The following is a 27,698-nucleotide window of genomic DNA, read 5'->3' on the forward strand; positions in this document are numbered from 1 at the left end:
ACCGTGAAAGCGAAAAGCGGAAAAGAACGATCTGATTATAACTCGGCAGTTTGATACAGAGTATACAGGGGGAAAAGAGAAAAATGTGTTTGAAAATATCGACGTGACAGCTCGGAACGGCATGAGAGAGAATGTAATAGGTAATCGAGTAGATGAGGTGATTTGAATAAGTGAAAGGCCAGCAAAAGACCGGCGCGCCTCTCCAGAATGAAAGATATTGAGCATAAAGAGGTAGGCTATACACGTGAATGAAAATCTCGAGACGCAATCAAACATTTTCTCCCATTGAGTTTTTTTTTTTTTGTTTAAATAAAATAAAAACGCTTCGTTTCATTTTGAAAAATTATTTTCTTTTTTCTACAAAATTATTATTTTACCATTTTAAAAAATTTTATTTTTTTTAAATATTTTTTTTTCTCTATTTGCCTTTCACAGCCAGCTAGCTTGAAGAGGAGGTTGAAGGGGGGAGGAGCCGTTATAGTGCTGGTGTGGAAACGGGCGCTGCTGGGGTAGGGTCTGTGTGCCCGAGCTTCTCCACTCTCCGCCAGTAGTTTGCCCACTGCCGTCGTGATTGGATGTGTCTAGTGTGTTGTTAGTGGCAAGAAGAAAAAAAGTCAAAATCCTCCAGCAGCTAAAGAGCATTGCCGTGTTTTTTTTTTTCTCCCCCGTGTCGCCTACTCGGACTTTGCTAGTAAAAGAAGAAGAAGAAGAGAAAAGAGTTTTGTTTTATTAGCCCCGAGTATTTGTTCAATTCCCCCCGGAGCGTGTTCTGCCGCAAAGAGCGGGATCGATAGTGGGACGACCATGTTATCTGTCAATCTCAATTGATTGATGCGACTGCGATTGGCATTATTTATTTTTTTTCACTCCCGAGTATTAATCACTGTTTAATCAAGACCGATTCGATTCAACAATTGTGTGGTACCATCGCGGCAATAAGGCCAAGAAAAGATTTTTAAAAATAACAACAAAACAAAATTAATAAATCCTCCGAAGCGTCAGAAAAATGACGGACCGCGACCAGCTCGGCCGGTCGGATGAGAAGAAAGCTTCGGCACTGCTAGCGTCGCCCGACTGCTGTTGCGGCGTCGGCGACACGTCGTCGTCGTCAGGGCCGTCGAACGGCAAGAGTCATTTGGTCTGGCGGCGGTACTGTGTGCTGGCGCTGGCCATCTCCACGCTGAGTGTTCTGTTGTGCGCGGTGACTTGGTCTCAGAACGCCTCGACTCATCGGCGTCTCTTGCTGGTCGAGGAACGGCTGAAGGCCTCGCTCACCATCGACGACCCGCAGCTCGACGTCAAACTGACGGCCCTCCTGGACAACAAACTGATGCTCTTCCCCGACAGCAGCAGCAGCAGCTCCGGCAATGCTGGTAGCGGTAGCAGTCAGGCTCGCAGCCGCACCATCAGACAAGCCGCTTCGGCACCGGCAGATTGCCTCTGCCCGCCAGGTAATTCCTCACCCTCCTACCATCAACTCTTAGACATAGTCGCTTTGCCTTTTTTCATTTTGGAAACAACCCCCCACTATTCCATCTTCTTCTTCCACAAACACCTTTGATGAAATATTTTTCGTATATGTACACTCGGTCGGCGGATAAAAGATTCCTCGACCTTTCTTTTCCTCCTCCGTTTTGCTATTACGTGGTAGTACTATTATGTATTCCCCCCGGTACCTTTATTCCTTGCCCCCAACCCTCACACCTCCATCGTCATCGACTCTCACCCTGTGATTAAAGTTTGAAGGGCAGCTAGAGAGAGAGAATGCGATAATGTAGTACACATACAAAGACGGACAATGTAACTACTTATACACCGTACGTACTATACATATTATCTCTCTCTCTTTCTCTCTCTCTCTTTGGCGTCTCGCCCTCTTTTTTTTCAGCGCCGCTTACCGGATTATTACGGCTTATCACTTTGTTCCTTTGCGCCGTTCACTCTTATACTATGTATGTACAGCCTATTACGACACTGTCGATTTCCAACCCTTCCCCTCCCAACACACACACAAAAAAGAAGGAGAAAAGATGGTAAAACTGGTTGTACAATATTCCTCATCTCTCGTGTGGAGAGAATGAGGAAGGGTTCGATTCAACCCCGATTCCTGAAAGCCATTAACGTTATTACTGCGGTTTGTACAGCCATCTAAAGGAAGAAAGAAAAGGAAAACTATGCACATATAAGTACTGGACGTGTGTCGTAGGATAGATTAGATGCGCACATGTTTCAATGGCGAACGAGAAGCTTTATCTTTTGAGTTCGATTTGAGGTCGCAAGTCAAGACGACGTCGCCCAACAGAAGAAGATAATTGCAGGTGATGGGCGCCGCCGCCGATCTCACAATGTGCGATTACTTTTGCTTTTTTGAAAGAGAGAGATTATCAAGATGGATATAGAGAGTATAGAGCAGGAGAGAGAGAGCGAGGTCGCCAGCCCAGCAACTGCTGCTGGCACCTCGTCTTCAAAGATATAACATACAAGAAGAAGAAGAACTGAAAAATGCATGACCGAACGACGGTGCAGTATATAGAGAGCTAGATTGCCGAGGTACAACCTTCGATGAGTCATAGACTTTGGCCACCACAATGTCTTGCATTTATCTTCATATTTGGACAAGAATATCAAGAAGGTCTTTATGGAAAGAAAGAAAAAAACGGGGGGGAAAGAAAAGCTGTAGACGAGTTATATAGCCTACGTATATACGTATGCATGTCTGCTGTTGTGCAACGAGCGTGATCGGCTTCTCCTTTCCGTGACACGTAAACTCTTTTCTCTGGCGCCGGGATCCCGATGATTAGACTTTTTGCGTCGGGATCACTCCTTCTCTCTCTTTATTTTGTCCTATTCTTCTTCTTTTTCGTGACTTTCCTTCAAGTTTTCGGTTGTTTCTGTCGTCCGTGTGTATTTCCCCTTGATCCTTACGTGGATGACTGGTGCTGCTACATAGCCCTTTGGGTCAGTCTATATAAGAGCTCTCTCGTGATCTGCGTGTTATTATGACAACACGGAATGCGAGGAGGCGCCCAAGTCTCGCCGCCCATCACACTGCCCGGTGTGTATTTCTGAAGGATGATTCTCCACATTTTCTCCCGTCTCGTCTTCCCCTTTCCCGTCTTATCCGACACGCTGTTTTGAGACGCCGTCGCGTTTTCGGTTGAGCAATGCGGAGCAATCGGATCAAATGTCGACAAGATTTTATGGGGCGGATCGCAAACCCCGCCCTGTTTATTTGGCGACCAAAACAAAACAAAAAAAAACGACCAGGTCGAAATCAAAATGACCCAATCAATCGCGGAGTCTTGCAGGGAGAGCAATCAAGACATTCATCAGAGGAATGTACCCATTAAGACGCTTGGGTTCTTGTGTTTTTCAATAGAAAATGGGAGAGTGCGGAGGAGAAATCTCAGAAAGTGATAAAGAAGTGACGAACGACGACAAAAATAAGGAAAGAAGAAGAAGAAAAAGAAAAAGGGAAAAAAGAGACGCAACCGACGATGCACACACATACCCAACACCTTCTTCTTCTCTTCCCCTCGTTATAATATACGGTCTAACGAGATTCGGCTGGCTGACTTATACAAGTCCTTTGCAGCGATAAGAGACGTTCCAAATGAGAGACGATGGATTTCTTTTTTTCTTCTTCTTCTTCTTTTATTTCTTATTTTCTCTGGTTCTCATTCAGGCAGAAGCTCCACGCACACGATTCGATAAGATTAACCGACTCACTTCGGCACGTTGGGCCAGTAAAGCGATCGGAAAAAAAAAATAAAAATAAGAAAATATAACGCATTGAGAGAAAAGAGAAAAAAACAGACCAACCAGTTTATATATTGATATGTTCTTCTGAATTCAATATTTCTGGGTCTATCGGCTGCTGCGCGATGTGTAGTAATTAATGATGGCCTTGGTTGAAAACACACGCACAGTCTCGTCTATTTATTTGAAAGTTTCTATTTTTTTTGTTTCTTATTTCTTTTTGAAATCCTGCATAAACTAACCAGCAGACGAACGCCAGGAAGAGGTGGGCGCAATGCCCATTTACGCGTACATATAGGCAATAATCATCTGACGTTTAGGAATTCCGTCTTTTTGATGTTTGGCCGAACGGTTCACTTACTGCCAGTCCCCAAAAGAACAAAGAGTCCAAAACCCAAGCAAAGAGAAAAAGAGAGAAAGACTAACGAAGGGAAATGCGATTACATCTAAAGGCAAAGAGTGGGGAAGGAAACGGCTCCGTCCGCTCGTGTGCTCTCTCTCTCTCTCTCGTCGCTGTGTGTCTTATTTAAGAGGTTGAATTTCTTTCCTTTTTTTTTTTTTTTTTTTCTTGTGTGTTGTTTCTATCTTCCTCTCTCTCTCTCTTTATATAATATACATAGGATACACTCGCGGCTAATTGTTGTCAGGCTTCTTTTTCCTCCTTCTTCTTTTTCTCGTTTGTCTCTCTCTCTCTTGACGGAGCTCGGCCTTTTTTTTTTCTTTCCATCCGTCGTGGATTTCTGATACAAGTCGACCGAGTTTCGGATAACTCGGCTCTGTGGTGTGTCTGGACGGTGGTGCATGCACGGACCGACTCTGCTGGAAAAAAGGACGGACCAGGGCGCGCTAATAGCAGCTCCGTGTTGCGACTGGGATTTCGACCGATAACAGAATCGAGACATTTCTTCCCTTTTCTTTTTCTTAATTTAAAAAAAAAAAAAAAAATTCGTTAGTTTTCTCTCTCTCTCTCGGCTCCTTGTTGGTTTTGTTCTCCCCCCCTCACACACACATTTTCCGAGTGAGATGGCTCCTCATCGATGCATATCCGGGGCTGTATAGGAACAACAGGCCAGCAGCATCCCAGCAGCACACACGCGAGCACCTCCGCCCAATTTTAAGAGCTTTCCTCATCGCTGGAATGAGAACCCCGGCCAGGTGATATTTTCATAATTTCGTTGTTATTTTTTTCGGTTAGGTATTAAGGGGATGGAAGGAAGAAAATATACAAGAGAGAGAGAGGAAATATCAGATGGATTTCGTTAATGAGTTGGTCGAGGGAGAATCTAATAATTCCGTCGTTGTGTTCATTTTCCATTTTTGGGGTTTTTTTCTCTTGTCCATTTTGTCGAGCAAGTTTTTTGACAAGTTGATATTTCGTCCGCTTAAATGGCCCCCGGGGGTTTTTGACGGGACGGGCAGAGGAGCGGACGACTCAGGTGTCACAGGAAGTGCAACAGCTGATGAGAAAAAGAAAAGTAATCTAAAAAGCTGCCAAAGTTTTGAAAGAGTTGCCATGGTTTGAGTTACCGTACACCAAGTATAGACTCTGGAAATATCATGGAAACCCTACACATACATGTATAGTTAGTTCCTCGTATACTACTAGTTAGTCCGCATATAGCCATCAGTTAGAGGGCCGCCACATCTCTTTAGCGCCCGTTTAGTTTTCCTTATATTCCGTCACAGACTATTCGCTTTCTTTCCCACTCTAGTCTCGACAAACTCTTTTTCCATTTGTCTCGTGTGCGCTCGGTATTATAACTGCCGTGACGACACGCCACTAAACGCACGGCGTCCGCGTCTAACTGTCTCCTTGATTCCACAACCGGTAAAATAAAATAAAAATGGGAAGCTAATATAAGAGCCGGCCAACTGTGTGACGCGATCAGGATAGGCAAAACGATGAGTGCGTGCGTGCGAACCAAAACGGCGCGACTCAATAGGATTGCGCGCAGAAAATGGGATCAGAGAAAAATACAACGACGCAACGTAAATCTTTTTCGTGTTCCGTCCGCCAGTGTCGACAACAAGTCTAATGCTCGTGACGACATAACAAACAAACAGATCATACACACACACACATGTGTATATTAGCTCTAAACGAAAGAACAAAGGTGTGTGCTGTTGTACACACACACAGCACACACCCAACAACCACGGTCGGAAACCTACACGCATCACTTCTTGCGTCACCAATAAATTTTCTATTTTTATATCCGTTCTGCGCTGAGTTTTGAGGCCCCCCCCCAAAAAAAACTTTTCTCTGTTTGTTTGTTTGTTTCGATACTCTTTCCCCCCCCCCCCCTGTGTGTACATATAATGTATGTAGACACGCTCACTTGTTGAGTATCCCCTCAGCGAAAGTTTGTTTGTGTGTGTCTATTCTTTTTTGTTGTTTTCCCGATCTACGCCTTTGCGTGCTGCACGCGCTGCTGCTACTGTGATGTTTCACTTTCGCCAATAGCTATACTGCTATAGTACATAGGCACGACCGGACCAATGTCGATGACTTCCGCTCTAACCCCCCCGGACGGGACCCGAGTCTTTTTATCCGCTCTTAAAAAAGTTGTGTCGTTGTTGTTTTACAGTTTGGAAAAAAAGAAAAGAGAGAGTTGTATTGTGTTGTATTCATCTGTCTGTCTGTCGCACTTTTTTTTTGGTGGGTCCGGTTTGATTCATCTCCGGTCTGGGGGCCAACAGCACGAGTTGCGCAATAACGACCGAGTTGTATATTTATTGGTTTAGAACGTCGCAATAGAGTGTAGACTGGCAAATAAAATTTCATGGGACACCTGATTGCCGTATTCACCTCTGAAATTGAACTACGACTCTCAATTGTACCTTCTCTTTTCAGAGCTGAGACGAGCGCATTGTTCCCATTTTACTGCCCACAATGTCCCTTATTTATCAAGTTATTTTTTTTTTCGTGGTATAGCTCTTCTTATTTTTATTCCGTGCCAGACCTGTAAAAAAAAGAAAAACTCTACTATTCTTTTTTTTTCTTTCGGATTTTCCCTGGAAATCTACAGGTAAATTCAAATAATCCCGACATTTATTCTCGTTTGAATCTCTATAAAATCCCCAAACTTCTTCCATGGATAGTAAATAAAATATCGAGTACGGCTTCATCTTTCTCCGCTTTCTTGTCGGATTGGCCACCTCCGTCACGCGGCTGAGACGACAGCGAAACGAGCAAACCCCCAAGAAAACAAACCCAAATAAAATAAACGTCGCGGTCGCAGGTGCATTAACTCTGTCGAGTTGATAAACAACTTGGGAATGGAGGGGGGAATAATATAAGAAGTGAACCAACTCCCAAAATCAACATGCGGATGGATGGAAGTATAATAGGGAAGTGCGTTAAGGGTCAGACACTGGCTGCTGGCCGAGTGCTGCGCTTGGCGGTCGCGCTATAGCAACTCACGTCGTCGACCAAAAGTCACGTTTGGTCGTCCGTCATCCAATGTTTTTTTTACACAAACTGCATGGGGTTTTTTTTTCTTTCCAGCTGGGGGGGACTTTTTTGTATTTCGGTTGTTCCTGTTCCGGGTGCAAATTACAGGTGCCGCGCTCACGTCGCCATGTATGTACATTTCCCTCTAACTGCGTCTGCTGTGTGCTGCGCCGCGTTCATTTATTATTTCGCCCCTAACCAAAGAAACAGCAATATTACCCACACTGGTAGAAAAAAAGTTCACACTCGATTGACTCTTCCCCCCCCCCTTTGTTTCGACAGCTCGGCCATTTTTCCCACTATACACCCACACTATATATTTATATCTTTCTTATATATATATATATATATTTCCCCTTAGACTTCTATTTGTTTTTTCACCTTTCCAGAATTATTTTTTTTTCTACGCTTGCGACGGACGAAAAAAACTAAAAGAATATTCCCCCCACACCAAAACAAAAAATTTCATTTTCTATTTATATATTCATGAATACAACTGCTATTATATACAGCAGTGCAAGGGGTGACGAGAAAGAGAGAGACCCGGATCCGTGAGCTCGGACCGTTAGAAAAATAAAACACAACAAAAAATATTCCCGTTTGAATCGACTATGAGCGCGCGGGCGTTCGGATCATTCAATTCACGGGGCGCATTTTCTCTGCTGGGTCGTCATATCTAACCCCCAACGTGTCGGTTGTGTTTTTCTTTATTTTTATTTTTTTCATTACGAATCGTCGACAGGATATATTGTCTATAGTGTGTGTGTACACACACAATCGGACGTTAGACGTGTTGTAAACGCGGAGAAAAATAAAAACAAAACACACGACGGCGGCCGGCTGAAGAATGCTCATAAATGTCAAGTTCTCTTGTCTGCTGGTAGCTGTACACTTGTATATAGAGAGAGAAAGAGACTTATTGCTACCATCGTGTTCCTTATTCTCTTCTCACTGGCCTATTGGCCTTTGCATTTCTCTTCCACAGGGCGCGCCGCCCGCCAGGTTTTTCAAATGACCCCCTCTTCTTCATATACACTTTGACTCGGCATTTGCTGGTCTATTGGTCCTCCTCGATGGAGAGCCGCAAGTATGTGCATGGGAAAAATATAAAATGAGGAGGGGGGAAAGAAATGAAGGGAAATTTTCTGGGGGTGGAAGAAAGAAATGGCCCCCCTGCCACTGGCTATATTTTGTGTATAACAGAGTAATCAGTCAATAATAAAGACCCGGGAGGTAAAGTGGGGGCCCCGGGAGAAGAAGAAGAAGAAGAAGTTGAGGAATAAAGCAGTTTCTTTTCTCTCCCCTCCTCGTGTGTTGCCCGAGAGTATATTATTATATGGTGTATAGAAAAGATATAGCTATAGTATATATACACCTTGAGTCCGGCGTCCAGGATTTTTATATGGGCGACACAATGTTTAAACGATGGGGGGTTCCAACGGTCCCATCTCTCTCACTCTCAAGCCCCCCAGAGGTACATCACAAACTTTCCTCTTTTTATCACAGCCTACAAGGTTTTTTGACCCTACACATAAAAGAATCGAACTCAATGGACAATTTCTTCTATCCTTCGCAACCTTTTTTTTAAAAAAAAAAAAACCCTTTGCGTTACATCAAAAAATCACATGGGATCCAGTCTGCATTCTTTTCTGATTATTGCGCACACGTGTGCGACAGGAAGAATTCCTCTTGTGCACAGCCAAACGCAATTTAGTACCAAGTGAAAATCATCGAAACTTTTTTTTGGGGGGGGGGGGGTATCCACGGGCGACAGACAATCGAAAAAAAAAAAACGATGGCACGCGCATTTGCCATATATTGCTGGGCTCTCCTTTTTTCTTGGTATGTGTAACCCGCATATCTAATAACTTGTTCGTGTGACACTATAGAGCTGGTTACCTGGGTATGAATAGTCACGCGGATTGGCACGTCTTGATCGATCTGCAATATAATAACGGCCACCGTTCAGTCCTCATTTTTCCAGTTCAGCGATCTTGACAGACCCAATTGGCTCCGGTCCAGCAGATATTTAGATGAATAGAGAGCAGAGATACATACAGTCCGTTTCTAGACACACAAAGTCAAATACAATGGAAACATATCTCCTTGTATTGAGCACGCCAGGTAGCTAGTATATATGCCAGACATGCATGGACGCCAAGCGGAATAAGCGCACCCAACTTTTCCACCTGATTTATTTCGTCGGCCTATGTAGCGACACAATAGTTCAAAGAGACGGGAAATATACGCAGTGGAAATCATTGGAGCCGTCCTCAAAAGAACATTTTGAAATTTAAAGAAATGACAATAAGAAACAACTCTGTTGGAGAATTTTTTTCAAAATGTTTGAAACTTTTTGGAAATATTTTATCCACCCCGGTTTGTGCATTATTCAATGAGCTAACGAGTGTTGAGAGCAGCCACAGAAAAATTCGCTCCTCTTGTTGGTTTGCTTTTTTTCTAAACTTCTTTTTATTTTTTGTGTATCTACCTCATGTTTAATGGATATACCGTATCTCTCTTCAACGATTTGAAATTCATTGAGGCTGGTGGCTGGCCCGTCCTGTTTGATACGGGTCGTTCCGTTCCGTGTTTTCCTATTTATTTTCATTTGGCTTTGATTTCCGTCGTGAAAAAGTCGCTGCGGTCTTTCACGGTTCCCCCCATCCGGAGCACATGCAGCCTGCCCGATCTTCTTTTTTCTTTTTAAAAAAGCTTTGAGATAGGCGGATGAAATGCGCACGTCCCCTATACGCGCCTCAGTCCCGACTTGTTTGGAAAAAAAAATTCCTTTTGGAAGAAGAAGACGAGTCAAAGAAATAAGAATAACACACTTGAATGGGAAATAACCGGCAGCTAAAGCATCGGGAGGTAGCCGCGGGAGCCCTTGTCGGTCATTTCCCAGCACGGGGCATTTATGGTAATCGTAGCTGAAGCGTGTGTGTGTGTGTACACATAGAAAAGAACGGCATGAACGTCAAGGACGTTGGCGATGGTCCACAGAAAGAGATCGACTCTTTTCTCTCTCTGTGTAGCTGCTGCTGCTGCTGCTACACATGTCTGATGACTGCGCGTGGAGTGCGACGGCCAATCGGGAATTCTTGGTCCGTCCTCGTGAATAAATATAAGCCACAACAGAGAGAGAGAACAACACACAAGCGAAGGAAAAAGATACCGGGGAATCTACTATATACATCTATGCGCACACGTGTTCACAAATGTTACATGGTCGAAACACATATACAGATAGAGATAGCCTCGAGGCGCATTGCCGTTTCGACGTGTGTTATATCTTCTCATTTCGACCAGCCAATTGATTCTTCGTGATTTCGGCAGATTGTTTTTTTTTTTCTTTTTTCCTATCGTGGCGTGCGGTCATGGTTTAAATTTTTGTTTGATTCACGAGGGAATGGACTAGATCATTTCGTACGGCATGCGCTCACGATGAATTATTTCGACATTCATTCACTTTGATTTCTTTTTTTTTTTCTTTTTTCGGCTGCCCTATTTGAAATTGCCGCCCTTATGCGGGGCATTAGACGTCGTATAATGCCCATCTCTGTTGAATTATGAGGAGTATACTACATCAAAAAACCGGCGCGTCTCTTTTTTAAATACGTATACAGCTAGCCAGTCACGGCCCGCTACGAGTTTTTAACTATAGCCGCAATAAAGAAATGTATATCAAACAATAATTCTCCCAAGAAAAAAAAAAAATAAAATAAAAATAAAAATAAACCAAAAAGTGAGGGGGGATATACCCAAGATGACGACGCAAGCGCCAAAAGTCGTGAGAGAGTCACGCGGGGCTTGTTGTTTCTCTTTTGATTTATTTTTTATTTCTTCTTTTTAAAAAAGGAATGGCCCGGCAATAATAATATATAAGTTATCCGACAGACACCAGATCAGGCTATACGGTGGGAAATGGAGCGAGAACGACACGCATACAACCTCTGCTGCTGGCCATGCAGTGAAATCAAAAGGTTGAAAACGACTTGGAAAAAGTGAACTCGAAAAAGATTGTTTATCATTCACGTGATTGAATGAGCTAAAATTAGTTATAGCGCCACCGCCCGACACTCGTTTCGACGTCCAACTGGACACGGAGACCGTGAGAGGCTGTGCTGCCGGGTGTTTGGCGGGATAATTCGACAATTCAGTTCGATCTTGTGATTAGCATCGCCCCGTGATTGGCCCCGCCTAAATGTGTTATTTCTTTTCTTTTCTTTTTCATTGCTGCGATTGTAAATTAAAAAAGAAAATTTGGGGGATTTTCAGTTTCGTTGATGTGGCGCTCGTGCGCTTATATTCATTCAAGTCGAAATTTGGATTTGGATTTTCTTGCTGTGCCATGGTCCCATGACTCGGCCACTTTTTCCCCAAATGCGCTTGCCCCCTCGTCCACCAGAAGGTAAAAATTTTAAAAAGGGGAAAAGAAAATCTTTTTGGCTTTCTCTCATCCACAAATCCACGTCACGATAAGTGGATTGTGTGTCTGTGTGTCTGTGTGTTCAGTTGAAAAATCATCAAAATATCAGAGACCAAATGGAACCAGCAAACCGACAATGAAACGAGAAAATGAAAACCTCCTTGAAATGGTTAGACACATTTTGATGTCTCCGAGAAATTATTTTTAAAAAAAAGGCAACAGAAAGACTAAAGGAAAATACGGTGGGCCTTGATATTTAAAAAGGAGACCGACTCGGGTTACGTTTGCTGCTCTACACGTACACAACTGAACAGCACAGCAAACAACACAGAAGAAGAAGAAATACAACTTTTTTTCTTTTCTTTTTCAATTCACAAGAAAATGGAGAGAGAGAGAGGAGGAATGTAACCGGAGACTCTCCACGGCCGCGACCAAAGGCCGAAGAAAAAATACTCTTCTTCTTCTTTCTTTCTTTCTTTTCTGTGTGCGTTTGCGTGTTTGTTTGGTGCGACCATGAAAAATAACTATAAGGGCTACTGGCTGCTGGACACGTCAACACCGCAGGATAAACAAAAAAACCCTCGAAAAAATAGAAAATCTCTTTGGAAAGATCGATGTGATTTTTCGAATTATTTTTCCCTATACGCTAGACGGTGATAATGTTTTAAGGAGCTCTCACGGAAGAAGCAGATTCATCAGAAATTTTATATTTTTTCGCTCACATCTTGTTTTTGTGTGGGGGGCACGGGCGGATGTGTGCCAGCCCGTCATTCTTCTTCTTCTTTTTTCCTCGACATATTTTTATGTTTTTTTTTTCTCTTTTTGGCGGAATATCAAGTTGACATCTTTGTTTCATGGCGTTGACAGCCAAATAAGTTCAAGGGATTCCAAGGGAAAAGAAAAGGGGGGGGGGGCGCTTGAAATGCAGCTGGTAACCGCAGAAGAGAGAGAAGCAGCTCGGACGGAAAAGGAGGAAACATAAGGACGAAATGAAAGGCGAGAGAGCTGGGCACAGCAGCAAAATAAGGAACCATCAGGATCGCGGGCAAACTCGAAATCCATTTCATGTAGCCCGCCGAGAATTCGAGACGCAAGAGTTGTGTAGTAATGTGTTCATATATTATTTAACAAGACGTCACAAAACGCGGACAGCCACCACCCCGCCGGATCCATCAATCCCCCCTCCGCCGACCAAATGCTTCCGGCTGGTTGAATTTTTTTCTCCCTTTCGAGGGACGTTACATAACCAAAAATCATTGAAAATTGAAACACAAATTTTGAAAAAAACTTTGGTTAAACAGCGGGGGTTATGTGTGAAGAGGAACCCGACACTTGCTCTCGTGCAATGCTCCATAGAAACGAAAAAAAAAGAAGAAAAAGAAGAAGAGGAGGCCCGGATGAGCGCGCGTAACCAACCGCTGCGACTCTCGGCGCGCGGTTCGAGCGAGACCGTGATCTAAGCGTTTTTCACTTGATTTTTTTGGTTGGGTTGTTGTTGTTATATGGGAGGATAGAATGGGGAGGGAAAGCTGGAGATTGTTGTTGTTTTTTGTTGTTGCGTCCCTTATTTTTTTCTATCTGTCTGTTGTATCCTCCCTTCACCTGACTCTTTGAACCGGAGAGCGTGACTGTGCCGTGAATGATATTACGCCGTCGATTGCGCGTCTCTCTATAGTCCAGGACAAGAGGCCAAAGTGGGGAATGAAGGGCCCGGCCAGCTTGAAATAGAGTTTTCATCAACAAAAAGATGAAACAAGATAACAACAACAACAAAAAAAAATGGAAGAATTTCAGAAATTCCAATCTTTTATGTTTACTATAAGGGAAACACACTGATTAGGTTCTACTCATCGTATGCGGCGCGGCGAATCGACAAATTCCGCGTATTTAAAAGAAGACGGGAGAGAATAAGAAACACGCTACAAACATCGGGAAAAGAAAAGAAAGAAGGGGGTCATTAACGAAAAGCAGTATACCTATATTCTATTCTGCGGCGACATAACAACCCAAACATTCCTATTCCTATTTTCGTTTCTTTTTTTCGGTATTTCCCCTTTTCTCAAAACGTTCGTGGCTTATTCGAAAAATGTTTTCCATCCTCCACTATGCCGCGTAATGTACATTTTTTTTTTTTGAATGACAGAGTCGGTTGATCTTTATAAATATAGAAAAAGGAGTGCGCTGGTTTCGTCTGTTTGAATCGGGTAAACTGGTAGAAGAAAAAGAAAAAAATATTTTTTTATTCTTGACATTTTTAAGGTTGGTCAGTATCTACTAGTCTGGTTGACCGGCGGATGGCCAGTTAAATTCCTATCTGGATGGGAGAATCTATACTGTACTACATGTGAAGCTTTTAAAATGTTTTCTTTACCAAATGATAAACCCCCCTTCCCTCAGTTGGAAGAAAGGGGGAAAAGCCAAGTGGCTCCTACAAGTATCTGTCTGAGAATGGGCCCTCTCGATTCATATTGTTTGTGTTATTTACTTGCACCTTTTAAAAGAATCAAAGAGCCTGAGAGTAGAGAGAGAGAGAGACAAGGGGGCAGGCAAAACGGACAGACGAAGGACGTCGACTGTCTCAGATTCCTTCTTCTTCTTTAAAAGCCAAGAAATTGAACAAACAGACAAGTTTGGAAGAGCAGAGTTCCAAGATCTTTTGACAGCTGGACACTATTACCGAAACAGAAATCAGAGATGGGCAGAGAGAGAGAGAGAGAGAAAAAGGTGTCCGATCGCATGTCAGCGATAAAGAATTGAAAGGCGACCAACTTCCTGGCCAAAAGGAATCAAGTGGTACAACACAAGTGGTACAAACTCAGTGGTACAACACAGAGAGAAAAATCTAAAAAAAAAAAAATTATCGACACATTTGCATTTGAAAAATGCGCGTGCGGTTGGCGCTCCATCGGGCATTTATTCCACGGCACACGCACGTCTATCCGCCACAGCCGCCCGCTATTCCACACAGCCAAAGGTGTGAGCTGTTGTACATTTAACACGGCCATTTTTCGCTGTCGAAAATAAATGGAGCCCCGAGAGTTTTTTGTTTTGTTTTGGGTTTTCTGCGCTCGCCCGTTATCTGATCCTTTTTTTCTATTGGCAGAAGATTCTATTGGGAAAGAGAGAGAGACTGGGATGATTGTTTGTTGTCTTGCGCTGGTCTCTACCCTCGTATATAGCTTGGAGCTCTTAGCTGTGTGTCCGCTCTTGTCTTTTTTCGAACCCGCCCAAAAATAAAGTCGGTCCGCTTCTCAAGTGGTGGTCGTCGGCCAACACAGACGCAAGGGCGAAACCCCAAAATTGCTCAGCTGTGCGTTCAACTCGGTGAAAAGAGCCAACAAAATGGAAAGGAAAACAAAACAAAACAAAAGACATCGAACTTGATCAACTCTGACAAGGTTTCTCGTTTTCGAACAAGAGAATAAATAACTCAATTCCAACTCGTCCCCTATTGTCTCTCGCCAAGTTCCCATCTGTTACAGAATCCAATTGGCCAGTTCCGTCGACGCTCAATCAGCCGCATTTTTTTCGGATTGGGCGTGAGGTTTCGATGCTGCTGGTCAGAAAACAGGGAGGCGTTAAACGAATCATGCAATCGCCCGCCTATGAAATTAGACGGATAGTATTATTTAGGAGCTCTCAAAACTGGAAGCCCTACATCGACGTAAGAAGGAAACGTGTACGAGTTTCAATGGGATAATAAACATTGAGCAGCGCTAAGCAGCTTGGAGTTTATTCTCTTTTTGAAATATCTAAAGCCGGCTGGAATTAACTGCTGCATCAGTCCCCCCCGTTTCATTGTCGCGCCCGCTCGTCGAGTTGACCGATAGGAACTTGACGATAACGCGATAAGTTTCGAGTTTCCGCTGTCGTTAAAAAATGGAACAAAAGACAACGAGAGAGACACGCCCAGCCAATAATAAGTGGGCACCCACAGACCATTTGGCTAATCACACACAGTCTGGGGTCCGTTTCAAGACTAACTCGCTGGATATATGAACATCACACTCGAAACGTCCAATGGGACTTGAAAAAGAGACAGCAGTCGGGCTGCTGCCCAGCAAGAAAGAAAGTTCTAAAAGTGAAATAGTGGCGCGGCTTATTTGAACAGCATTATATATACCAACTACTTCCCGTTTAGGGCTCATCGTGATCGTATCCGGCTTGTTTACTGGTATACACACATGGATACAATATAAGAGAGACACAAGGGTCACAAAGAAATGGCATCCGCTTCAACAACTCGAAAAAGAAAAAGATATTTTCCAATTTCTTTACTTTTCTCTCTGGAGACTTGCTTTGAAGATGGGAGTAGATTACGGCCATTACTTAACTCGAAAAAAACACACAAAAGAAACGAGAGCTCGCAGTGACGCATAGAGCAGCAGCACCCGGGGTTTTTTTTAAAAAAAGGGAAAACGAATAAAATCAAGACGGAGGTGCGAGAGAGGCAACGCGGTTCATTGCGATCGATCGATCGCCCCAAGAAAGTTGGAACCGGTGACGCTGTGATTGTCGACACGCTGTATATTGTGTTGCTGCTGCTGCCACTCGGATCTATTTATTCTTGCCTTTTCTTATAGACACTCTCATCGACGAGATGATATCCCCCCTCCTTTGCTCATCGCGGTATATACACATATAAAGAAAAAAAGGGCCAATAGAAGAGATTCTATCCTGATGCCCTTGGATTATTCCGGGTCTGGAATGGGACGACGGATCCTTGGTACAGACCCAATCCTTGACGACACTGAATTTATAGTGTGTGTCTCTCGACTGGAGAGTGAGAGAGAAGGGGGGTCGAACAACAAGGTAACGGCTGTTTTGCCTCCATGTCCCGGCCGTCTCTATAACAATCGAAGGAGCGGGCGACACGCTTTCGGTAATGAATCAGCAGGCAGGATGGAATGAAGGGCAAACGGCTGCGCTGGTAGCGCGAGAGGGGGGATGAATAGCTGATGGCCTTGTTTATAAAATGCGCCAGAAGAAGAAGAGTGAGCGCGGGGCGTTGGGATTCATTGCGATCGATGTCCGTCCGCTCGTTTTGTTCATGGAGTCACTACAATAAAAGATTCGTGCGTCGTCTGTCTCCATTTGATGATATCGCGTGATCTATAGGAAACAACAAAGAGTCGCCAGGATCTTTTGGTGCTTTTTTCGCCCGTCATCGCAGCGACACGAGTCACACAACGCCAGTCATAAAAACAGAAAACGAAATGGCGTGTTGCACCGCGCTGCTACAGCTACACCAGCCTCTATACCCATTCGATTGAATTCTGTAGAGTCGGACGCAAAGTTATACAAACGGGATAATATTCTAGAGTCGAAAAGAGGAGAAAAAAGGGGCAATGTGCCCACTTGGCTAGCTGCCGCTTGATGTTCTTCTTCTTCTATTCTTTGCGGTCGAGTGTGTGTGTGTGCTGCAGCCGTGATATCTTCTTCCCCCCTCTCATTTCCCTGCTGCTCTCTAAAAACCGTTATTTCCCGCACGAGCGACGAGATCCCGGGGAGACAATGGGAGCGGCGTATATTAGCACTTGAACCGGGTCCGACCGAGCGCAGTATATAGTTTAGTCCTACCATTTTCCGAGTAACCCATGGCAACGCTATGCAGGCGCACTTGACATCATCGCCAAGGAAAAGCCAAGACGATGGAAAAAGAGGAGAGCTGTGTGTGTATCTATATGGAGGGCGGCCCTCCTATCGTGTACCCGTACGGCCCAGGGTCTTATACTATATCCTATACGTCGAATTTAGCGTCCAGTCACCGCGAGATATCATTCATTTGCGCTTCTGCTGCCGCCGGCTAGACGGGAAAGTGTCCCGGTCAACAACGACTGTGCGGGATTAGAGACGAAACGTTCTTGATTGTTGTTGCGTCGGCACAGGTTCCGTGGGACAAAGATTGGATTGTCCAACGGCTCAGTCCGGATCAGTCGTCCACCAGAGACTTTGCTGCTGACTGGGCCAAAGAGGACGGCCGCCATAAGACGGCATTATACCTTCCCCCCCACAAGAAAAAGGAAAAAAAGAATAGGATGTTTTTCTTATTCCCACTGATTGAACTCTGATCCGGACAGCATCGGATCCAGCAGCTGCTAAATATATATATTTAAGGGAGAATCGTCTTATTATATTTACCCAATCCTGATGGAGTTTATTGTCGAAAAAACTATTATTTAGAAACCCAAAAAATCCAAGACAAGGCGATTTCAGGAGGTTAAAGAGGTGGATTTGTGGTGGGGGGGTTTCAATTACCACCTGAGAAATGTGTTTCCCCCAACCGCCATCCAGCTGTCTTTAGCAGTTAAACATTTAAGAGATTCCACTTTTCTTTGGAAAATCATGTAATTGAAAAAAGAAAGAAAATTCCCCTCGAAAAAAATGAAATAACCCTCGAAGTAAAAAAAAAATGGTCTATAGTAATAAAAAGAATAGAATTGAAACGGACCGAGAAGAGAGACATGACGTTGACTATTGCACTCGCAGCGGGAGACGGTGGGGGCCACTGCGGCCGCAGCGTGAGTCTCCCGTATGAAGACACTCGGTCAAAATATAGACACAAAATACTCGACTGGTATTATTATATCCTAGCTTCTCTCTCTGCTGAGCTGTATACATGATGCAGCAGAGATGGACAGACAGAAACAACCTGGAATGTGTCCCTTTTTTTGACCCCCTCAGACATCCGCGTTCTGGGACACCCGATGGCCTGACAAATGGTGTGAAATGTCCACCCCCATTTGGGAGGGAAAAAGAAACGGTTGGGGGAGAGAGATCGGCCGGGCAGATGGACCCCACTGATAAAGATGCTGGACATTCATCTGCATTCGTATAGATGCAGAATAGAGCAGATATATACCCCCCCTGAATCCGTTAACCTGGATTTCACGCAGAGAAAGCCAGCACCTTTTTGTGTGTTGTTTCGCACCTTGTATTTGCTTGTCAGTCTCCATGTTTCGCTGATCGCATTTTTCTGGCTTTTTTCCGGTCTTTATTTGATCATCTGCATATATATGGCCCACAGGGGACACGTGGACACGTTTAAAAAGGGGAAATTCATGTGTGCCACCTCTCACACAGGATCGAACTGCGGGCGGATGGGACCAAGGATATAGTCCGGGCCGAATGGAGAAATGTGTTTTTTTGGTGGCTGCCAATCAGATAGCATTGTTGTATACAACCCCAGGTCTAGCTATACGCGCTACGCATCCCGTATAGACTGGCATAGGAGGATCCCCATCGAAAAAAAAGAGATATTTGGGTAGGATGCCTGCCGTCTAGAGCCATTTATCAACCTAGCGCGCGCGTTTGCCTTTTTTTTCTTTCCTATACTACAGCAGCTTTGGCTATTCTCTTCTTGTCTCCAAACGAGCATAGATAATAGATATCGAACCGCATGGAAATATATTGGAGACTTCCTCTACTTGATACTCCTCTATACTTAGATTCCAACGTTGTTTGGTTTCGTCTTTATATTGGGCCGTGCTATCTCTCTACGGTACCGGGTAATTTAGACAGGAGCAGCAATGTATACCGTACACAATTGAGGAAACATTTTTACAGTCCAGGCGAAATCGTTTCTGTCTTCCCCCCTCCTATTTTGACCTCTACATTTGGAACTTTAAAAAAAAAACATTTCAATGGTCGCATTCTCTTTTTTTTTACCACTCGACATCTTGGCAAATCTAATCGCAGGTTCATCCGAATAATTCGAGTAGAACCTTTTTTCTCTCTTTTTTTAAAATTTTGGGTGCCGTTCCACGGTATTATACTATAGCCGTCGAGCTGCTCTGCTCAAATATAATAGAAAAGGAGTCACTCTGCTGCTATTCTTTACCAACGAGGAGGTGCCGGTGTGGCGGCAGGTCCCTCTTTTGGTAAAAAAATTGTTAAAGTTTCACTTTACTTGAAGTGATTAGTGAACCCTTACTGAGAAAAAACAAAAACTGAGGGAAAACAGTTGCAGCCACCAAACGCCACCAAAAGTTGTCAAAAAGGAAGAATAGAGATCAATTTTGTCCTACCTTTTGGCCTGGGAAATACAGCCAGGCCTTCATCCGCAAGTGCTCCTCCATCCATCCGCTGAAAAGTTGAATCCACCAGGGCGAGATGTGACGTCCTCGTGAATACCCCCACACTCACATGGGTGTACACGAGGACATTCAAAGAAAGGGGAAAAGGAGAGATCCGTAACTCGATTGACAATTGCATTCCAATGCAATGGGATGCTTTTTATCTAAATAAAAATAGAAAATGGGTTACGAAAAAAACATTTACAGAAACAACAAGTCAGGAAAAGTTAAATTATAAAGAAAGTTAATTAAAAAGATAAATGGGAGAATGAAAGGTTTACATGTAATACGCTGCATTGATGTAGGTAATGCAGCATTAAAATATCTAGCAGGTCACAGTTGCCGAAATCATTTGATCATAAGATTGTTGCTGGTGATAGGTTAACACCTGCAGAAAAACTTGCATATTGAGTGGTTATGACGGCTGCCTCTGGCCACAAATCTGCAAAAAAGAAAAAAAGGTTACATAGTACAATTGTACAAACAAACTGCCATGCATCAACAGGGCAATCACATGATAAATGCTAGTCAACTAACATTTCACAAATTTGGAACCGGTTTAATTCTTCTATAGCTCCCACAATCATTCAATTTGTATTTTTAGTTTAATTTACCCGCTAAACAGCATGGAGTATTACGATTATCAAGAACAAATAAATCTAAAACAATATAAATCTTGAGCTTTGTCTGACTTTTTAGAAATTTTCAACTAGACGAAAGCAGACGACACTTGTCCAATTTTCATTCTAAAAAGTTCTAATCAGCATGCTTACGATAATCGATATCGATAGAAATTAGAAATAATAAAAAACCAATAATCAAACTCCCCCCTTAAAATCCAAACCGCTCAAAAATGATAAGGGAATAAGTTGAAGGAATAAGTTTTAGTTGAAATATAATGCCATTTCTGTTTGGTATATAATCCCTGGTAAAACCCCCTACCCCTCCGGTATTTGTTTGTTTTTATCAAATTGTTCGTGTCAAAGGTCTCAACAAATTTGATCAATCCAAAGATCCAAATAAAAATTTGCATGAAACCCGCAGAAAGACCAAAAATCCGCCCTACCAACAGCGTGTTTTCTACCAAAGTGTATTTTAATAATCCCTATAAAAAGGGAAGGTTTTGGGAATGGTCTCTGACTTGAGGTCACGCTCTTACTTCATTGGCTGCCTACTGGGCCTTAATTCGACCGTCTAGTGTTACCGAGTGAACGGCAACCGTCGACTATCGTCAGGGGCTAAGCGTAAGACTGACGGACACAACTTCAGATTGTGACCAGCAAGTCGAGAAACCGGGGTTTGATGGGGTTACGATCCTTATGATAGACGTCCTTTATGGCAACAGGGCGTCTAATAGATCGGGAGGTGAGTTTAGAAGTGAGATATATAGATATTCATTCATCGATTATTATTCCACCGTATATTATTATTATTGATATATTGATATTGAAGACCGTATATTGATGAAGAGACACATTCAAGACACACAGTTTTATGTACACATTTACAGTGGGAGTATTACACAATTGGGAGGTACTAGGAATCGAACGCGGGTCTTTTTGATGCGAAGCGAAGACGATGACCGATGCTCGTTGAGTGCACATCTCGATGTGAATTTAATCGAGTCAGAATGGACGACCTCTAATCGACGGCAGGGACGCCTATGACCTTTGTGCTTGGCCTAGCGTCGGCCCCAATTCACAACATTGAAAGACAATGTCAGGTCTTACAAATATTGATATTATATATTGAACGCATTGTCGTGAGAATTCTGCATTCATTTCTTTGATTTGTCTCGTCCAATACCGGACCGAAATGCATCATATATACCCATCATTGCCTTTGATTTCCTTGGCGAAATCTCTTTTAACACCCCCGGTAGGACCGTCTTGGAAGCCAAGATGTAATAATTTTTTTTTCAATTTGAAGGAAAATAGAAGAAAAGAAAAATGTGTGGTTATTATAATATTAGCCGTGAAACGGAGCTCTTTCTTTCTATCTATTATACGTGCCCGTCTATATGACCTATTTTGGTATGGCTGTTCATTACTGTGAAGTCGGTTGGGTTTCTTAAATGCTGAGACAGAGTGCGGGGCCGAAAATTTCTTCCAGGAAAACGGTCGGCCCTTTTGCTGTTGTGCTGCCGTTTGGCTGCCGGGCGGTGTGTGCTGTGTCTGTGTGCGGTGAAAAAGTGCGGCGATCCCTCTTCTTTTACCTCCGTCAAATATGACCCACACGACCCACGTATAAAACAACCATCGAAAAAGCGCGGCTCCCATGACGCCAATCAAAAACTACCTGATCATTATAAAGCACCAGAATATTAAAAAGAATTAAAAGAGAGACTGTGCGGTGTACCAAAAGAAAACTGAAAGAAAAACAACCCGAGAAAAAAAAAAAATAAGATTTTATTGATTGATTTTCTTTGATGCTGAGTTACAGGGTCGAAGGGAAATGAGATGGAAAAAGAAAAATGATGCGGCCGCTATTATACATATAGTGAGCTTGATATTATTAATGTTCCAGCATATCAGTCTTATTTTTTCTTTCTTGTTTGTTGTGTAAAAGCCGGCCGGTTGATTTTATTTTGAGAAAAAGAAAAACTGCAGACTCATTACTAAAAGAGAGAGAGAATAAGCTGGAGGCTGATATATTTAATACGATAAAATTGGAGACCAACCGCACGTGATTGTCGGGATGATCACTCGGGTACGTCCTCCTTATATTCAATGCGGCCCTTATAGGGTGGCCCACTTCATCGTGAATTAGCCGGGAGGGTGTTCTCCTTGTAGTACGCACACTCCTCGCGCTCCTTGTTATAACTTAAGTGCACTATCTCTTCCACTATCTCCGAGTGATTCAATCCGGCCAGACAACAAAACACAACGTCGTCTATATATCTAATATAAGAATCGTCTCGCGCGCTTTTGGCCAATCTTTCAAATTGACGGATGTACGCTATCGATGATGTGATTAAAAGATAAGAGGGAAACATTGGCTTCTTCCTACTTTATCAATCTATATATATATGTAGTACCTTACATTTTTCTCGACGACCGGGCGCATTCCACAAAAGAGAATCTCATTGATGAATGTTGGCTGCCTTTCAATCGGTGCTTGTCGTGGGCCGTTAAGGACAGCTCACAGCCCAGCTAGAGAGAATGAAGTCTACCATTATATACACTGTGTGCGCCAGTTCTCTCTCTCTCTATGCTGGGGCTCCATTCCATCTTCCCTTTTATATGCATTTCGAAATAAAATAAGTTATGTTATACTATATAAAAGGAGAAGACGACGACGGCCTAGGTCATCCATTACCATCTGACGAGAGATATCGATGGTTTTCTTTGACCGCAGCACCGTCGGATGTGCATATAGCCCCGCAGCTATGGGATACACGGGAGGAAAAATATGAGTCGAGCCGGGCCGCTGGATGAAAGATATCTTCTCCTTGTTTTGATATTTGTTATCTTTTCCCATAGAGCCATAGAGCGCGCAAACTTCCATCATTCAATTCCTCCCCCATCGCTAGAAGAAGAACAAAAAACCAGTGATTACCCACAGTGTGCATGTATAGAGAGAGAGAGGCGGGCAATATACAAGCTGCTGCCCACGTCTTGTTTCGCGCTGCATTTGCTCCAGAGCTATATGAGCGGCCAACGGCAACGGAGTCGATCCGTCTTCATCGATGTCTCTCGACTCTCTCTCTCTCTGCTTGGCTCTATCTCTTTTCATTTGGGCAACTTTTAACTCCTCCTCATTCCCTTATTTTGATTTTATTTGGTTGTTATTCCATCATGCGAAAAGAAGAACAACAACAACAACATATGCCGGACCCGCGAGCTCGTTCTCCTCTCTGAACCTTTTATTAAATGGGACTGGGCCGGGCATTCTTGGATGTACAAGCGCTAGAAATATTTCCGCTGCGGATTCGTCCGAGCGTGCTGTGACGGAAAACGAAACAAGTTGCATTGCTGCATGGCTGCGGCAGCCCCATCCACTCGCTCTGATTGAAAGTACACAAGAATCTGATTATTATTTGCGCGGGACCTTCAATCTAATACGTCGGCGGGCGGTGCTGGGCATGTGTGCTGTGTGTGCGACCAAGGGAAGAATTCAACAAGTTCCTTTCAGAAACAGATCAAGGACTGGCGCATATCAGGATAGAAAGAAAAGAGCCGACAGAAGGTTGTGAACGCCACGAAATGGGAAAATGCTGGTTGATCCGACTAGCTGCTGCTGGACATGTTGCGCTCTCGCCGCCAATACATGTGTGCGCTGGACAAGCGCACGGAATTGCTGATAGCATTTTTAGACGAGATTAGAACTACTAGTGCATTTGCTAGATGAAGGATTTCGATATAGCGACAAGAGAAACATGTATACGCGACGTGTACACGCACGACTTGATGCCGCCTGCGCTCGTCATTATTATCCGTTTGGCCGAGTTGTTGACGAACGGGCGACGCGCGCGGTCTGTCCTTGTCAGCCGTTTTTCTCCCCCCCTCTCCTTCATCGACGACGCCATCAAACGCGGAAATGGAAGTCGCCACGATGAGCTGTTCCCGATTGTACCGCCCCACCCGTTTTTGATCCGCTCCCGGAGAAAGAAAATGCCGAGAAGAAATAAATGAAGTGACAACATACATTCAATTTGTCAGTTGAAAGGGACCTCTCACTTGCAGACGCTGCCTCTTATATGGGCGACATCCTCCGCACAAGAGCCGAAAGTAATCAGGAAAACTCAACATTGAGACGACCGACAGTTCGAGTCACAATAATATAATCAAGTGGGCCAAAACTCCGATTTCATTTTTATAAATCAATCTGAAATGATTTGGGTTGAGTCTCTCATTCACGAAGTGACGCTCAGGGTCCAGGTGAAAATCTATTAACGAGCAATTAATTAGCCGCTTGTTAGCGTCTGCTAGACGAGATGGGAGGAGTAGTTTCTCCGGTGGGGGTGGTGTAATCTGTACGTCACGGTTCTGTCTCCAACTCTGGTCATATTTTATATGGTCAACCTCGCCTTTTTTTTAAATGAAATAAATATTAGATAAGAACCACACGTAAAACACTGACGGTCAGCGTCTACTGTTTAGAAAATAAAATTTGAAAAACACACCAAACTTTCTAGCGCTCTGTTTTCCTGTTGTGTGTTACACATTCAAGCCTTGAGGGTGCATTGCGTCATGTCTTCGGCGTCTGTCTACCTTATACCGGGAGTCATTCTCTCATCAACTCCCGCTTGTCATCCAGACAATCTCACTATGTTGACGCGCCGCTAGAAGTTGGTTCACTCCCGACTGGCTGACCTTGTTGCGCACATAGTTTGCTATACGAGCAGTATCCACAGTATACGTTGGGTGTCGTGTTTGACTTTATCTGTGACGGGAAATTGCCAGGGAGATATTATTCACGAAAACGTGGAAAAATGTCTAATAGCACAAACAAAAACAAAAAAAACCTGTAACATTTTTACAATGTTCCAGATCTTTCACGGACACACAGTCACCCGTCAAACTATCGTGAAGATTGCTGACGTTATTTTTTTAACTTTTAGTTGTTTATTTTGGTTGCTGTGTATTGTACGTAAATGTATAGAACGCTGTCCGTCGGCCACTTGAAAACTTCTTTTATTTTTTTGGGCGGGTATAGAATCTTTTTGGTTGCTCAATATGCGCATATCAATAAAAGGAGCGGATCGTTTTGAAAAGGGAAAAAAATGGGAGGAAAATCCCCTTCTGTTGATTCAATCATCATGCTGTTTAAAAAATTGTGTGCAATAGATGTGTATAGGCTCGGCTTCAACGGAAGATGAAGCTTTTTTTTTTCCACCATCAAAAAAGTTTCTTATTTATTTCAGAGGGGGTTGTATCTACATAGGGGAAAAGATGTCGAGGGCTCTAGCCGGGCGGTCCTAGGGACCATCGATCAGACATCGCGCAGCATCCGTCGTGCCTCGCCTCCTCCGAAAATTTTGAATACCTTTTATTTTTTAACTTCAACGTCATCCAGCTGCATAGTAGAGAAAAAAAATTCAGTTTTCTCGCCTACTTCTTCTTTTTTTTAAATTTTATTTTTGGTATTTCCACCCCGACCGACCCGCATATAGGGCGACCAATTTTGTACTACATAGAGGTGATAGCGCCGGTATATTATCTAGAGAAATATGAAATTTGTTAAGGACGTGTAGTATAACTTAATGTGCACATTCTCTAGATGATTTTCTTTTTGGTATTCATACAAACTGGAAAAATGTGGTCACGGCGACCCACAGCAACTGCGGGGTGAATAGAAAAGAAGGGCTGTATTATGAAGACATTTAAAGAAAAAAAATATGTAATGGATGTATATAAAGACTGGTTCAATAGACGGTGGAATGAACGAGAATCTAAGAGTGGTAGTGGATAATCCGTTTGTCAAGTCGGGAAGAAGTTGTATAAGAAAAGGAGAAAAATAAAAATAACGCCGGGCGGCGCTCGTAAATCGTATCATGGAAATTTTTCTCCCCTTGGCGACCCCATCCATGCACAGCCCCCATCTAATAATTTCCTCCCAGAAAAAAAAAGAAGAACCGACTCTGGATAAAAAGTAAAAACTTACCATCTCTATATAGAGGCTGGTGCCGGGGAATAGGATACGATAGGCGCTTATATATACGTATAGGCTATAACAGAGTCAAGCCACAAGGCCCAACTTTGTATAGAACGGATAGATTTTAACGTCTTCATTTGAATAAAGTTTGGTCTCTCTACTATGCGGCTGTACGGTGCCCAACATTCTCTCAATTTACTCGCCTATTGAAGGAGTCAAAGAGACTCTCTCTCGAGTCTTTTCATTCCCTCGTCGACATCATCATCCTTCCCTTTTATCCCGCCCAACATCCATATAAATATACTTGTAATAATCTTATAATATTCCCCCTCAACCCCCCCCCCAACCGAATCTGCATATTATTATTCCAATCAAATGCGCATATTCAGCCTTTTTTACAAGAATATCATTTCCAATTGAACGACACCGAAAATTCTCGTTGAACTTTGTCGACTTGTGAGGCCCACAGCACAGAGCACAGAGAGCACATCATGACCGTGAAAAGTGAAATTCTTTTTTTGGCCCAGCAGGAGGCATGTTGTTGGACTCTCTGGTGCCCCAGCAAAACAACGGGCAGGTATATTGCTCTCGGTTGGTACTCTTTTTATTTTTTTTCCGAACAAGACGTACGAGAACCGGTAGAGGATGGAGACAGCTGAGAGATATGGGGGGTCTGAAAAAAGAGAAAAATAGGCGAAGTAAATGAACTCGTATCGATCCATCGCGATGGGGCACTTATTGACTGGTGCCGGGTATATATATGTACGTTGCTTGGATATTAGTCGGGGTTATAACATGACAAGGCTCTATTTCCCAGCATTGGAATAACTGCCATAAACTATAGCATATAGTCTAAAGTGAACTTATTATAATAGACTTGTGTGTGTGTCTTGTACGTTGAGTGCGTCGGTGTAACTCTATAAGTTAACTAACTGAACCGGGGCCATTCCCTCCGAGGTCTCATCAGGTACATAGTATAGGCACGGGAAAAGAGCGAAGGAAGGGGATGAACAAAGACGACGTCTATTAATGGGAACCGATAATAGATTGGATTTTCCCCTCGATCGAATATAGCAAAAGAAAGAGACGAGATCAAGGGGAAGGATTATTGAGTGGAGATAGATAGACGCGGAACGAGGTATATATGGCACACACGAGAGAGACGCACACGGGCCGCCATGGCATTCTAAATGAGAATATCTTTGATAACAATTTCACCATCAGCAGCAGCGGCAGCAGCAAACCCAACTCGCTATATAGCTTTTTTCGTCTGCCTATACATCTATCAGAGCCGACGCGGTTGCCTTTAATATCTCTAGCGTGAGTTTCATCAGCGACGGGAGAAAGATATAAATCCTATACCGTTGGCTATCCTTTTGTTGTC

General features: G+C 43.4%; 1 protein-coding gene and 1 long non-coding RNA gene across 18 annotated transcripts in view; one reads left to right on the forward strand and one right to left on the reverse strand.

Annotated features, from left to right (window-relative positions):
• Positions 1–511: 511 nt before the first annotated feature.
• Positions 512–27,698, forward strand: part of LOC124192598 (collagen alpha chain CG42342-like) — a 55,836-nt gene continuing 28,649 nt past the window's right edge. For 13 of the 17 annotated variants that reach the window (XM_046585976.1, XM_046585977.1, XM_046585979.1 and 10 more), the window contains exon 1: positions 535–1,451. In XM_046585976.1, the coding sequence (XP_046441932.1) occupies positions 1,007–1,451 (445 nt within the window). In that variant the 5' untranslated portion in view covers positions 535–1,006. Of the gene's footprint in view, positions 1,452–27,698 lie in introns of all 17 variants that reach the window. The other 4 variants (XM_046585986.1, XM_046585991.1, XM_046585990.1 and 1 more) reach the window with 2 other exon arrangements.
• Positions 19,605–20,439, reverse strand: LOC124192601. The gene is made up of 3 exons (XR_006873752.1): positions 20,332–20,439; positions 19,999–20,159; positions 19,605–19,881 (listed from the first exon to the last, which is right to left on the reverse strand). It is a non-coding gene; the product is annotated as an uncharacterized LOC124192601 (long non-coding RNA).

This window comes from Daphnia pulex, chromosome 4 (assembly GCF_021134715.1).
Source record: "Daphnia pulex isolate KAP4 chromosome 4, ASM2113471v1".
Taxonomy (NCBI): domain Eukaryota; kingdom Metazoa; phylum Arthropoda; class Branchiopoda; order Diplostraca; family Daphniidae; genus Daphnia; species Daphnia pulex.